This window comes from Stomoxys calcitrans, chromosome 2 (assembly GCF_963082655.1).
Source record: "Stomoxys calcitrans chromosome 2, idStoCalc2.1, whole genome shotgun sequence".
NCBI classification, from domain to species: Eukaryota; Metazoa; Arthropoda; class Insecta; order Diptera; family Muscidae; genus Stomoxys; species Stomoxys calcitrans.
In genome coordinates this window covers 25,329,491-25,344,749 of record NC_081553.1, presented here as the reverse complement: position 1 = coordinate 25,344,749, position 15,259 = coordinate 25,329,491, and the positions used below count along the sequence as shown (strand labels likewise).

At 38.8% G+C, this 15,259-nt stretch overlaps 2 protein-coding genes across 2 annotated transcripts; both read right to left on the bottom strand.

Annotated features, from left to right (window-relative positions):
• Nucleotides 1-2,117: 2,117 nt before the first annotated feature.
• LOC106091796 (UDP-glucosyltransferase 2-like) lies at nucleotides 2,118-6,286 on the bottom strand. Its single transcript, XM_013258458.2, has 2 exons — nucleotides 6,037-6,286; nucleotides 2,118-3,445 (listed from the first exon to the last, which is right to left on the bottom strand). Exons 1-2 carry the CDS (start codon nucleotides 6,284-6,286, stop codon nucleotides 2,118-2,120), a joined length of 1,578 nt encoding a protein of 525 aa, XP_013113912.2.
• A 575-nt stretch (nucleotides 6,287-6,861) lies between these two features.
• Nucleotides 6,862-13,348, bottom strand: LOC106091792 (UDP-glucosyltransferase 2). Its single transcript, XM_013258454.2, has 2 exons — nucleotides 13,097-13,348; nucleotides 6,862-8,189 (listed from the first exon to the last, which is right to left on the bottom strand). Exons 1-2 carry the CDS (start codon nucleotides 13,344-13,346, stop codon nucleotides 6,862-6,864), a joined length of 1,578 nt encoding a protein of 525 aa, XP_013113908.2. The 5' UTR covers nucleotides 13,347-13,348.
• Nucleotides 13,349-15,259: the final 1,911 nt, after the last annotated feature.

Genomic DNA, 15,259 nt, shown 5'->3' with positions numbered 1-15,259 from the left:
GCCGACGGGTTACCCGCTGAACTATTTAAGACCGGAGGCGACACGCTGATAAGGCGTATGCATCAGCCTATCTGCGCAATCTGGCTAGAAGAAGGCATAGCCGTGTGATTGGAACCTCAATATACTATGTCCCGTACACAAGAAAGGAGACAAGATGGAATGTGCCAACTACAGAGCAATAAATCTCCTCCCCATTGCATACAAAATACTCTCGAGCGTACTGTGCGAAAGATTAAAACCTCAAGTAAATGAGATAATTGGTCCCCTTTCAATGTGGCTTTAGACCTGGTAAATCCACCCTAGATCAGATATTCACACTGCGCCAAATCCTGGAAAAGACCCGAGAAGGACAAATCAACACCTATCATCTCTTTGTTGATTACAATGCCGCCTTCGATACTCCTTTACGTTCAAAGGTATTTCAAGCCATGTCTGAGTTTGGTATCCCTGCAAAATTAATAAGACTCTGCAGGATGACACTTGCTGATACGCGTTCCTCAGTAAGAATAGAAAAGAATCTCTCCGAACCATTTAATACCAAACGAGGTTTCAGACAAGGAGACAGTCTATCGTGTGATCTCTTTAATATCCTGCTGGAGAAGATTATACGAGATGCAGATGTGAATAGATATGGCACACTAATCACAAGAGAACACATGCTACTCGCCTATGACGACGACATCGATATCATAGGTCGGTCACCGGAAGTAGTAACTGCAGCCTTTGAAAGAATCGAAAGAGAGTCAGTGAAAATGGTTCGGGCTGTAAATGGAGATAAGACGAAATGGATGGTTTGAACTCCCAAAAAGCCTTGCACAACCGAGCAGATAAAGAATATGGAGAAAGTTGGGAACCACAACTTTGAGACAGTCAGTAACTTTATCGACCTCGGCACTGCCGTAACCGAAACGAATGACACCAGTTTTGAGATAAAGCGAAGAATAATACTGGCAAACAGATGCTACTTTGGACTAAGGAAGCAGTTTAGAAACAAGGCCACCTTTCGACAGACGAAGACTACACTTTACAAGACATTGATACTACCCGTGCTGTTATATGGTTCTGAAGCATGGGTACTTGTGAAAGTAGATGAGGCAGTGCTTGGAGTATTTGAGAGAAAGATTCTTCGTAAAATATATGTACCAGTTTGCGTTAATGGAGAATATAGGCGACGTATGTACCACGAGCTGTATGAGCTGTATGACAACGATAGCATAGTTACACGCATTAAAATACAACGGCTGCGTTGGCTAGGTCATGTTGTCAGAATGGATGAAGAAGCTCCAGCAAATATGTCTTTTGAAGGCAAACACGGTGGTACACGCAAACCGGGAAGACCAAAAGCCCGATGGAAAGTGGTGGGAGACACCTCGAAACTTGGTGTCAGAGATTTTAGAATGAGCGCAGAAGATGGAGGTGCTTGGAACGCTATTCTACGTTCGGCTAGTGGAACAAATGTTCTATCATAGCCAATTAAAGTAAAGTAAGTATTGGGTTGCCCAAAAAGTAATTGCGGATTTTTTAAAAGAAAGTAAATGCATTTTTAATAAAACTCAGAATGAACTTTAATCAAATATACTTTTTTTACATTTTTTTTTCTAAAGCAAGCTTAAAGTAACATCTGATAACTGACAAAAGAAAGAATGCAATTACAGAGTCACAAGCTGTGAAAAAATTTGTCAACGCCGACTATATGAAAAATCCGCAATTACTTTTTGGGCAACCCAATAGTATTTCATGCTGGGGCCTAAAATCCCCAACTAGTTATCTAGTATATCCAACTTTGGATGCAGTGGCAGCACAGGCAATTTTATCCAATGGCAATAATAATTTGCGTTTTGCTATTTGGGATGAAAAGAAAAGTCAAAGAAAATAATTTTTTTTTTAGGGACACTCTAATGTACAAACATATGGAGCCCGCACCGTTTTGCAAATTTTATTCTGTTATGACTCCCAACCTCTTTGTTGAGTTTTGTCTTTAGCGGTCCATAATCTATGGTAGTTCCCTTATAAGCCGACTTGCCGTTGTGACTTTTTGAGCCTCTGGTTGTGACTTTTGAGCCTCTGGTTTAGCCTGTAATTGCTTCAGTGTCTTCTCATTAATAAAACCATTTCTTTTAATGTTTCTTTAATTTATCTTTTTTAGAATTTTTAGACGTTTTACTCGCTTTGCCACACATTTTCTTCAATGAACAAATAGCATAAAAAATAACAACAAAAATCAAAGTAACTCCTGCCGCCAATAGCAGAAATACATCGAGATTATGATATTCCATAAAACTTAAATCCTGTCCAGCATTCCGCATATACGGTGCTCCCTCATTGCGCAACACATACTCAACCCAATAGATGGCAGTCTCCAAGGGTGTCATAGGTTGATCTCTGTAGCGTTTCGATAAGCGTCCAACAGCTTCTGAGTATTTGGGATTGCGCCAAAGCTCTTTTATAGTCTTCTTAAAGCTATCCTTGGTCATTTCATTCAATTGTAATTCCAAAGCATAGCCGGCTTTGACAGCATCCTTCACATTCATAAACTGGTCGGCAAAAATGGGTATTCCTAGTATGGGTGTGCCATAGAATATAGTCTCAATTGTGCTCAAATAACCGCCATGTGTTATAAAAAGCTTCACATTGGGATGAGCCAAAATGGCAGGTTGATTAAACCATTTTCGTATGAGAACATTATCCGGTTTGCCGGGCAAATCTTCGTTTTCAAATTTCCACAAAACTTTGATTTTCAATTCTCTAAAACCCTCCAGCAGGACTTTTAAGGTGTTTGATGAAAGATCTTTGCTTTGGACATTCGATCCCAAGGAAAAATATATCACACCTTCTGAAGCCTTATCCAAATATTCTTGTAGATCTTCAGTTAAAGGGTCTGGATTTGCCTTAACATGCAAACCTCCAACTTCAATCATGTTGGGCACATAGGGTCTGGGGAAACGTAGTGTGAAATGATCATTCAGCAATACCAAAGAGACATTTTTACGAGCTTGATCTAAACTGAGTTGGGCCGAGGGAAAGTATTTTTTATAGACTTCCTCCTGAAGCGGTAATATGTAATGGTTAAAACACAATTGGTCCACAATTTCTGATAGCATATTTACAACTCTTTCCTTAAGCGACATATGATTGTCATAGGGTACACTGATGTGTGGTATATAGGATAGAGGTGAAGTATTGCCCACCAGATAGTCTATGAAGTTAATGGTGCCAAAGGCGGAGACAGCCACCATGGGAGCCTTGAAATGTTCTCCAAAGCCCAGCAAAGCTTCTGTTACCATAACATCTAAGATGATTAAATCAAACTTTTCATTTTTCATAATTCTCTTGACTTCAGTATTTTCTAGAATATTGGTGACCATTAATTTTCCAGGTTGGGCAAGCTCAAGAAATTCTTGGATATATGATTTGGTCTCTCCCGAAGCAGCTTCTTCTAGGTACTCTGCAAAGAAAAATGTTTTAGATATGATTAACATAGGCAAATATCATTTTTATACCCTAAACCCTTCAATTGCTCTTGACTTCTTGAGCCTCTAGAGGACTGAAATTTCACATGAGGTGTTTTGTTGTGACTTCCAATAACTGTGCAAAGTATGGCGCAAATCGGTCCATAACCTGATATAGCTGCCATGTAAACCGATCTTGGGTCTTGACTTCTTGAGCCTCAAGAGGGCGCAATTCTCGTCCGATTTGACTGAAATTTTGCACGTGGTATTTTGGTACCACTTCCAACAACTGTGTTAAATATGATTCAAAACGGTTCATAATCTGGTACAGCTGTCATATAAACTGATCTGGGGTCTTGACTTCATGAGCCTCTAGGGGGCGCAATTCTCGGCCGATTTGACTGAAATTTTGCATGAAGTGTTTTGTTATGACTTCTATTAACTGTGCTGGGTATGGCCGAAATCGGTACATAACCTGATATAGCTATCTTATAAACCAATCAGGGATCTTGACTTTTTGAGACTTCAGAGGGCGCAATTCTTATCCGATTTTGTAGACTATTTGTACAACGGCTTCTCCCACGAACTTCAACATACGTGTCCAATATGATCTGAATCAATCTATAGCTTGATACAACTCCCATATAAACCGAATTCATTCATTTATGGTCCGAATCGGACTATAACTTGATATAGCTCCAATAGCATAACAATTTTTATTCGTTATTCTTTGTTTACCTATAAACCGAGATACCGCGCAAAGAATTCGGAAAATGCGATCCATAGTGGGGGGTATAAAAGATTTAGCCCGGTCGAACTTAGTACGCTCTTACTTATTATACCCACCACCAAAGGATGGGGGTATATTAATTTTGTCATTCCGTTTGCATCACATTGAAATATCCATTTCCGACCCTATAAAGTATATATATTCCTGATCAGCGTAAAAATCTAAGACGATCTAGACATGTCCGTCCGTCTGTCTGTTGAAATCACGCTACAGTCTTTAACAATAGAGATACTGAGCTCAAACTTTGCACACATTTTTTTTTGACTATAAGCAGGGTAAGTTCGAAGATGGGCTATATCGGACTGTATCTTGATAAAGCCCCCATATAGATCGATCCGCCGATTTTGGGTCTTAGGCCCATAGAAGCCACATTTATTATACGATTTTCCTGAAATTTATAACAGTGAGTTGCGTTAGGCCCTTCGGCATCATCCGTCAATTTGGCTCAGATCGGTTCGGATTTGGATATAGCTGCCATATAGACCGATCCTCCGATTTAGGGTCTTAATCCCGCAAAAGTCACATTTATTATCAGATTTTGCTGAAATTTGGGACAGTTAGTAGTGTTAGGCCCCTTCGACATCATCCGCCAATTTGGCCCAGATCGGTTCAGATTCGGATATAGCTGCCATATGGACCGATCGTTAGATTTTATGTTTTTGGGCCATAAAAGGCGCATTTATTATCCGATATCACAGAAATTTGGGACAGCAAGTTGTGTTAGGCTCTTCGACGTCCTACCTCAATTTGCCCCAGATTGGTCCAGATTTGAATATAGCTGCCATATAGACCGATATCTCGGCTTAAGGTTTTGGGCCCATACAACGCGCATTCATTGTCCGATTTCGCCGAAATTTGGGACAGTGCGTTGTGTTAGGCTCTTCGACATTTTTCTGCAACTTGACCAAAATCGGTACAGATTTGGATATAGCTGCCATGTAGACCGATATGTCGATTTAAAGTCTTGGCCTCATAAAAGGCTCATTTATAATGCGATTTCACTGAAATGTGACACAGTGACTTATATTAGGCTTTCGACATCCGTCTCGTATGTGGTTCAGATCGGTTTATTTGTTTTAGATATAGCTGCTAAAAAGACCAATATTTTTTTATACACAATTGAGCAATGACTTGTATTTAATAGTATTTGGTCCAAATCGGTACATATTTCGATATAGCTGCTATGGGGTATAAAGTATGCATTTTTCCCCGGATTTTGACGAAAGGTGGTTTACATATATACCCGAGGTGGTGTGTATCCAAAGTTCGGCCCGGCCGAACTTAACGCCTTTTCACTTGTTTTCATATAATTTTACAAAGAAATCACGAAAAGCGTTTGATTAGTTTAAAAGTTACAGCTCCCAGAATGTTGTAGTGCTGAAAGTTGGCCACTATTGACAACCTGTATTACACCCTGTATTAGTGAAGCCAGTTACTTAGGGAAAGTCTATGTTCTCCTCCACAAATGTCTAAAACATTTTATACCTCTCAGAGCAGTAGATGAAAAGTTTTGGCGTTATAACTACTGAGGTCCCCTGGGACCTCATCGCATAGAAATGATAATCGAAATGTCGTGTATCGAAGGGTTAAAATCGCTTGCAGTAGAAAGTTCTAATAATATGCCTGTTGTTCTCTTTCTTTATACCAATTATAAAATCCTGTGATAAATTCTCGAAGCCCGACGAGCCTCTGCGAAATCTGTCGATACATATGTAATAAATTTAACGCTACACTTAAACGATAAACTTGTTGAGCAGGGTATACAAAACTCTGCTCGGCATAGTTTTTGCTTCTTACCTTCAAATAAATGAAAATTTTCCATTACTGCAATGTCATGAAAATTCTTTAATTTCTCCTTTTGGGGGAATGTTGATATCGATGTGACTTCATGACCTCTTTCCGCCAAAGCTTTTAATAGCGTCGAAATAAAGATGTACTTTGAGGGTGCCGGATATGGAAAGACCGATAAAATTTTAGCCCCTTGCACAGTGTCAATTAGGGTAGTGCTTGTCACCAATGACAAAGCCAAAACAATTTCGATTTTCATTTTATTACCCGTCAATAAAAACTATTAAGGAACAAGTAAACTCGTTGCTGACCTACACACAACTGACTTGAAGAACAACGAATTTTGTATTCATCGGACATTTCTTATCTAAACTCTACAAGAATTTGCGAAAGCAATACATGTTGGTCATTAGATTACTGTAATTAAAATTCTAGATAAAAATCGTATTGTCTGATGAAATTTTACCAAATGTTTCTTATCTAATGCGTTTCATATCAAAACATAATATTTGAAGTTGTTGACTTATGTATGCTCCAATGACAACAAAATACTTGAAATAGTTATTAAATGTTAGTTAGTCCATTTGGCGAAATCAACTGATGATGAGGGAGAGAGAGAGTAGTTACTTACTTGGGTGGGCAAATACAGAATATGTGATTATAAAGCCAATGGTAGAAACTTTCTTCATAAGCTTTGGCTAAAATTTTGTGGTTCCGTCCATACAGGTATTGAAATAATCAAGTAAACAGCTTCAGTGTGATCATTGAATAAACGATTAATTTAGGTTATATTTGTTAATGACTGATTACTCTTCAAAAAAATTTTTTTTTCTTTTAACGTTTCTTCAATTTGTCTTTTTTAGAATTCTTAGAAACTTTACCCGCTTTGAAACACATTTTTTTCAATGAACAAATAGCATAAAAAATAACAACAAATATCAGGATAACTCCTGCCGCCAATAGCAGAAATACATCGAGATTATGATATTCCATAAAACTTAAATCCTGTCCAGCATTCCGCATATACGGTGCTCCCTCATTGCGCAGCACATACTCAACCCAATAGATGGCAGTCTCCAAGGGTGTCATTGGTTGATCTCTGTAGCGTTTCGATAAACGTCCAACAGCTTCTGAATATTTGGGATTACTCCAAAGCTCTTTTATGGTCTTCTTAAAGCTATCCTTGGTCATTTCATTCAATTGTAATTCCAAAGCATAGCCAGCTTTAACAGCATTCTTCACATTCATAAATTGATCAGCAATAATCGGTAATCCTAGCACGGGCGTGCCATGGAATATGGTCTCAATTGTGCTCATATAACCACCATGGCTAATGAAAAGCTTCACATTGGGATGAGCCAAAATGGCTGGTTGATTGAACCATTTTCGTATGAGAACATTATCCGGTTTGCCGGGCAAATCTTCGGCTTCAAATTTCCACAAAACTTTGATTTTCAATTCTCTAAAACCCTCCAGCAGGACTTTTAAGGAGTTTGATGAAAGATCCTTACTTTGTATATTCGATCCCAAGGAAAAGTATATCACACCTTCTGAAGCCTTATCCAAATATTCTTGCAGATCTTCAGTTAAAGGGTCTGGATTTGCCTTAACATGCAATCCTCCAACTTCAATCATGTTGGGCACATAGGGTCTGGGGAAACGTAGTGTAAAATGATCATTCAACAATACCAAGGAAACATTTTTACGAGCTTGATCTAAACTGAGTTGGGCCGAGGGGAAGTATTTCCTGTAGATCTCCTCCTGAAGCGGCAATACGAAATGGTTAAAACACAATTGGTCCACAGTTTCCATTAGCAAGTTTGCCGCCCTCTCTTTAAGCGACATATGATTGCCATAGGGTACACTGATGTGTGGTATATAGGATAGAGGTGAAGTGTTGCCCACCAGATAGTCTATGAAGTTAATGGTACCAAAGGTGGAGACAGCCACTATGGGCGCCTTAAAATGTTCCCCTAAGCCCAGCAATGCTTCTGATACCAAAACTTCTGATATGATTAAATCGAACTTTTCATTCTTCATTATCTTCTTGACTTCAGCATTCTCCAAAACATTGGTGACCACTAGTTTGCCAGGTTCAGCCAGTTCAAGGAATTCTTGAATATATGATTTTTTCTCTCCAGAAGCAGCTTCTTCTATGAAACCTGGAAAGAGAAAGAGTTAGATTAGATATAAATTTAATTAAATGTTGTTGTATACAGGGTAGTTGACATGGATTGTTACCAGCTTTAAGCTGGCCACAATATTTTTGTAAGAATATATATTATACCCACCACCGTAGGTTGGGGTTTATTCATTTTGTCATTCCGTTTGCAACACACCGAAATATCCATTTCCGACCCTGTAAATTATTTATATTCTTCATCCGTCCGTCTGTCTGTTGAAATCACGCTACAGTCTTTCACAAAGAAAAGCGTGCTAAGTTCGACCGGGCCGAATCTTATGTTCCCCTTCACCATGGATCGCATTTCTTGAGTTCTTTTCCCTGTGTCTCTTTTTAGGCAAACAAAGGAAATGAAGGGATAAAAGAAAAGAATTGCTAGCTATTGGAGCTATATCGAGTTATGGTCCGATTCGGACCATAATAAAATGAATGTTGGAGACCATAGTAGAAGTCATTGTGTAAAATTTCAGCCAAATCGAGATCGTTTTATAGGGGAGCTGTATTAGGTTAAATATCGATTCACACCATATTTGGCACTTATGTTGAAGGTCATGACAGAAGCAATTGTACAAAATTTTACCCAAATCTAATAATAATTGCGCCCCATAGAGGCTCAAGAAGTGAAGATCCCAGATCGGTTTATATGGCAGCTATAAACCATACTTTGTACAGGTTGAAAGTCAAAAGTTCAAAATTTTAGCGAAATCGGAAAGGATTTGCGCTCTCTAAAGGCTCAAGAAGTCAAGACCCCAGATATATGACGCTATATTAGGTTATGCATCGATTTCACCCGTACTTAACACAGTTATTGGAAATCATTACAAAACACCTCTTTCAAAATTTCAGCCAAATCGGAAAAGAATTGCGGCTCAAGAAGTCATGATTTCAGATCGGTTTATATGGCAGCTATATCAGGTTTTGGACCAATTTCACCCATACTTGGCACAGTTGTTGGAAGTCATGACGAAACACGTCGTGTAAAATTTCAGCCAAATCGGCGGACCCTCCCCCATACCTCAATTTAAAAAAAAAAACGCCAGATCTCGTAGATTCGTTCACCGATTTAAGCGAAATTTTGTATGCCACCTTATGGTACCACAAAACACGAAATTGGTAAAAAATGTTGGGGTCAAATAACCTGGGGGACTCCCCGTCCTAAAAGCCACCCGAACTGACATGTTTACCGATTGGGACAATATGGGTATCAAATGAAAGGTATTTAAGCGTAGAGTACAAATTTGGTATACACATTTCACTCTTAATTTTCGGGGAAGTCCCCAACCCCCAAAAAAACTCCAAGAGAACACTTTCACCACTTTGGGCAATATGGGTACCAAATGAAAGGTATTTAAAAGTAGAATACAAATCTGACACAAAAAAATTATTTTTAGGTCTCTAAGGGGCCCTCCCCACCCCCAAAACCCGACCCACTCCTCCCAATAAATGCAATCCCAAACTGTCATGTAGGATGACCGGACGTGTCAGAGGGCAATCACCCTCCCCCAATCCTTCCCAAAAAAAAAAGAATTAAGAATAATATATGAATATTATGAAATAATATATGATAGAATATAAGGATCAGGATAGTAGTGAACACAGGAGGACCTGACATCCAAACTTCAATGGCCTGACCCTTCCAATACCCTATTTTCAAAAACGCCAGATCTCGGAGATGGGTGGGGCGATTTAAGGAAATTTAGTTTGTTTTTAATAACTGGGATATCTAGGGGATATCTTTGGTTTGAAATATAAACCAAAAATTACAATTTGGAACGAAAGATATTTGAGACCAGAGCACGAATCAGATATATGGAGCTCCCCTTTACCCCCAAAAACACCCTCATACCGGACATATTTACCGACTATAGCAATATAAGACTCCAATGAAAGGTATTTGGGAGAGGAGCACCCATATAATATCCACATTGGCGCGAAATATCTGAAAGGCCGCACCAGTACCCCCAAACAGGACTTATTTCCTGACGTGACCGTATAGGGCTCAGAAATGCTAAGGCTAAGGCTTTAGCATTTTACGACAATCCGGTTTTACGATGTCAGTGTGTCTGTCCGTCCCTGCGTCCATCAGTTATAATCACGGTACAGTCCTTAAAAACTTAGTTTTTGAATTGAAATTTTGCAGAAACTCGTATTTCTTCTATACGCTGGTTAAACTCTTGAATGGGCCAAACCGGACAATATTTGGATAATCAAGTATATATTGAACTCTTAAACAGCAAGTTGTGTTAGTTCGCACCATATTGACATATAGGTGCCATAGCCTCATTTACTATCCAATTTCGATGAAATACAATAAGAAATGGTGAGATGTTTTGAGCCTCCTAATATCCGACTTAAATATGATCCAGATCGAGAAAAATATAGATATAGCTGTCATATTGACCTATCTGCCGATTGAGGGGCTTAAGCCCATAAGAGCCATAGATATTATCCGATTTCGCTAAAATTTCAAGTATTGCGTTGTTTTAAACCTCCCCTATACCCGACCCATATAGACCGATCATCCGATTAAGGGTCTTAATCCCATAAAAGTCGCAATTATTGTCCGATTTCGCTGAAATTTGAAAAGTGAGTTGATTAAAGCTTCCGGTATCCGACTAAAATATGGCTCACATCGGTCCTTTTATACCCTCCACCATGGGGGTATACTAATGTCGTCACTCTGTTTGTAGTACTTCGAAATATGCATCTAAGAGTCGATCTAGCCATGTCCGTCCGTCCGTCTGTCGAAAGCATGCAATTTTAAAATTTTTGCATAAATACTTTTTTATTAGTGAAGGCCGGTTGGTATTGTAAATGGGCCGAATCGATCCATTGACTGAGGTTTTACACATGGTGTTTTGGTATCACTTTTAACAACTGTGCTAAGTATGGTTCACGGTTCATAACCTGATATAGCCGCCATATAAACAAATCTGAGGTTTTGAATTCTTCAGCTTTTAGAGGGCTTAATGCTTATCCGATTTAGCTGTAATTTCGCACGAGGTGTTTTGGTATCACTTCCAACAACTGTGCTAAGTATGATTCAAATCAGTTCATAACTTGACATAGCCTCCATATAACCCGATCTGGGGTCTTGACTTCTTCAGCTTTTAGAGGGCGCAATTCATATCCGATTTGGATTTTATTTTGCACTTGGTATTTGTACTAAGTATAATTCAAGTTGGTTCATAATCTGGAATAGCTGCCATTTAAAACGATCTTGGATCTTGACTTCTTGAGCCGCTAGAGGGTCATATAAACCAATACGGGGTCTTGACTTCTTGAGCCTCTAGAGGGCTCAATTCTTATCTGAGTTGACTGAAATTTTGCATGTGGTGTTTTGGTATCATTTCCAACAGCTGTGCTAAGTATGATTCAAATCAGTTTATAACTTGATATATACCCCATATAAACCGATCTGGGGTCTTGAATTCTTGAGCCTCTAGAGGGCGCAATTCTTGTCCGATTTGGCTGAAATTGTGCATGAGGTGTTCTGTTTTTACTTTCAAGAACAGTGCTAAGTATGTTTCAAATCGGTTCATAACCTGGCATAGCTGCCATATAGACCGATCTGGGATCCTAACTTCTTGAGCCTCTAGAGGGCGCAATTCTTATCCGATTTGACAGAAAATTTGTACAACCACTTCTCCCATGACCTTCAATATACGTGTCCAAAATGGTCTAAATCGATCTCTATAGCTTGTAACAGCTCCCTTATAAACCGATCTCCCGATTTTTTTTCTTGAGCCCCTACAAGGCGCAATTCTTATCCGAATGGACTGAAATACGACACAATGACTTCTACAATGTTCAGCATTCAATTCATTTATGGTCCGATTCGTTCTATAACTTGATATGGCTCCAATAGCATAACAGTTCTTATTCGATATTCTTTGTTTGCCTAAAAAGAGATACCGCGCAAAGAACTCGACAATTGCGATCCATGGTGGAGGGTATATAAGATTCGGACCGGCCGAACTTTGCACTCTCTTAATTGTTTCAAATACAGCTGTCATATAGACCGATCTACCGATTAAGGGTATTAAGCCCATAAATGCTTCATTTATAACCCGATTTCGCTGGAATTTGATGTCGTGACTTGTATTAAGCCTCCCGCTATCCGACCAGCATATGGTCCAGATCAAATTGTATTAAGATATAGCTGCCATATAGACGGATCTTGCAATTTAGGATCTTAAACCCATTAAAAGGGGATTTGTTGCCCGATATAGCTGAAACTGTCATTTTTGTATAAGAGTTCTCGGGATCTGAATCAAATATGATCCACACGAGCCCCCATTTGTATATTACTATGGGTATGGTTGTGAAGTTGTTATAAAAGAGGATAGTTTATTTATCCATGGTGGTGTGTGTCCAGAGTTAAGCCCGGCCGAACTTAACATGTTTTTACTTTTTCGTTCCAAATAGCAAAGTCTATAGGATTAGCATTTGGCGAATCGTACAGCCACTATGTGAAGTGGGAAACATGAGGTTTCAACCATTCTTGATTCACACCTACTTTTGGGACGGTAAAGAGTATTGTTGGTATGTCCATGGTATAGGAACGGCTCCAAAGCACATTTCAAAAAGTTTTCCCTATGATAAGTCGCACATCCTGGAAACCACCATAACTTAAAAGTAAGCATGTCTGTTTCCATTACGAATAAATTTCTTTTTGAATAAACTCAGAAGGAATTGCTTTTGGTGGCTTGTAGACAATGCAATTAGCTGTCAATAAAATAAATATCATGTAGCAAAAAGATCTAATTTGACATATATATCACATTGAACTAGGTTACACTTCGTGTCAGCTACCCTATATGCGTACCGATTTTGATTGAAGTCGATTCGCAATATGCCAAATCTTAACTCTATTTCATTATTTACCTTCAAACAAATGAATATTTTCCATTACTGCAACATCACGAAAATTCTTTAATTTCTCCTTTTGAGGATATGTTGATATTGAGGTAACCTCATGACCCCTTTCCGCCAAGGCTTTTAATAGCGCCGATATATAGATATACTGTGATGGTCCTGGATAAGGAAAAATTGATAAGATTTTTGCCCCTTGCCCAAAGTCAACGAGGGAGGTGCTTATCACCAGGGCCAAGGCTAAAACAATTTCGATTTTCATTGTAGTACCCGCTATTACTTTGTTTGTTGCTGACCTACACTCAACTGACTTGAAGAACAAAGCATTTCTTTTTCATTGGACATTTCTTATCTCACTCAACTCTATCGATTATATGAGAGTAATATTTCTTTTTGCTAGATTGCCATTATTAAATTTAAAGATAAGCATCAAGCTGTGTGATGAAATATTACGAAATTGTTCTTATCTTATGGTTTTCATATCAGTGCATAGTTATTCAAGGGTGCTATATTTTGTGTGCACTAGAGACAAACATACATACATACACAGGGCAGCTCATAGAAAATATTAGCAAGTTGGGGCTGCTATGTCTGTCAAATTTAAAAACATTGATACTTGATATTTGCTTTATTTTACAGGGTAGCTGAGCAAAAAGATAACAACTCAACACTGATTTTATTTAAAAAGAAAGTTATTCGTGTTAGTTTGATTGCGTTATATATGTCTGGAAAATCACAAACGGCCATTGTTGGTGAACTCAAAAACTTCAAAGTGAACAAAATGTTTGTGTATCACACCATCATTGTTTATGATGCTGGTAGCGTTGCCAAACACCAGATAATAGTAAAAACAAACCTGCAGCAACTCCTGAAATGATTCGGCGAGTGATGGAACGAATTCAATGAAATCCCTGCCGTGGTGGCTTTCAGATTGCTAATGATCTGAAAATATCCTCTATAAAGATGCAACATATTTTGAACAAATATTTAAAAAGGCATTTAGAACGCCGGGCCGAACTTTGGATACCCAACACTTCGGGTATATATGTTATTATCCGCTCAAAAATGAATTATGTATGCCACCATAGCAGCTATATTGAAATATGCTCAGCTTTGGACCAAATTCGGAACTGCCATTGAGTTATCTAATACATGCAAGTCATTTTTCAATTTTAGTTCAATATTTGTCTTTTTTGGTAGATATAGCCAAATATAGAACGATCTGAACCATATGGGACACGGATGCCGAAAAGCCTAACATAAGTCACTGTATCAAATTTTGGCGAAATCAGATAATAAATTCTGCTTGTATGGGGCTACGACATAAAATCAAAAGATCGGTCTATTTGGCAGCTATATCCAAATCTGGACCATCTTCACGAAGGGCATCGAGAGGCCTAATACACCATATTGTCCCAAATTTCAGCAAAATCGGACAATAAATGTGCCTTTTATGGGCCCAAGACCCTAAATCGAGCGATCGGTCTATATGGAAGCCATATCCAAATCCGGACCAATCTAGGCCAAATTGAAAAAAAAGATGTCGAAGGGCGTGACACAACTCACACTCTCAAATTTCGACGAAATCGGACAATAAATGTGGCTTTTATGGGCCCAAAACCATAAATCAAGAGATCGGTCTATATGGCTGCTATATCTACATCTGAACCGATCAGGCCGAATTGAAGAAGGATTTCGAGTGGTCTAATTCATCTCACTGTCTCAAATTTCAGCAAAATCGGATAATAAATGAGGATTTTATTGGCCTAAGACCTTAAGTCGGCAGATCGGTCTATATGGCAGCTATATCCAAATCTGGACCAAACTGAGCCAAATTGAAGAAAGATGTCGAAGAGCCTACTGTAACTCACTCTCCCGAATTTCGGTGAAATTCGACAACAAATGCGCCTTTTATGGGTCCAAAACCTTAAATCGAGAGATCAGTTTATACAGCAGCTATATCTAAGTGTGGGCCGATCTGTGCTATATTGCAGAAGTATGTCGAGGGGCTTAATTTAACTCAAATTTTGGAGACATCGGACAATAAATGCGCCTTTTATGGCCCAAAACCTTAAATCGAGAAATCGGTCTATATTGCTGCTATACACAAATCTGAACCGATCTGGGACAAATTGACGAAGGATGTCGAAGAGCCTAACACAACCCACTGTCCCA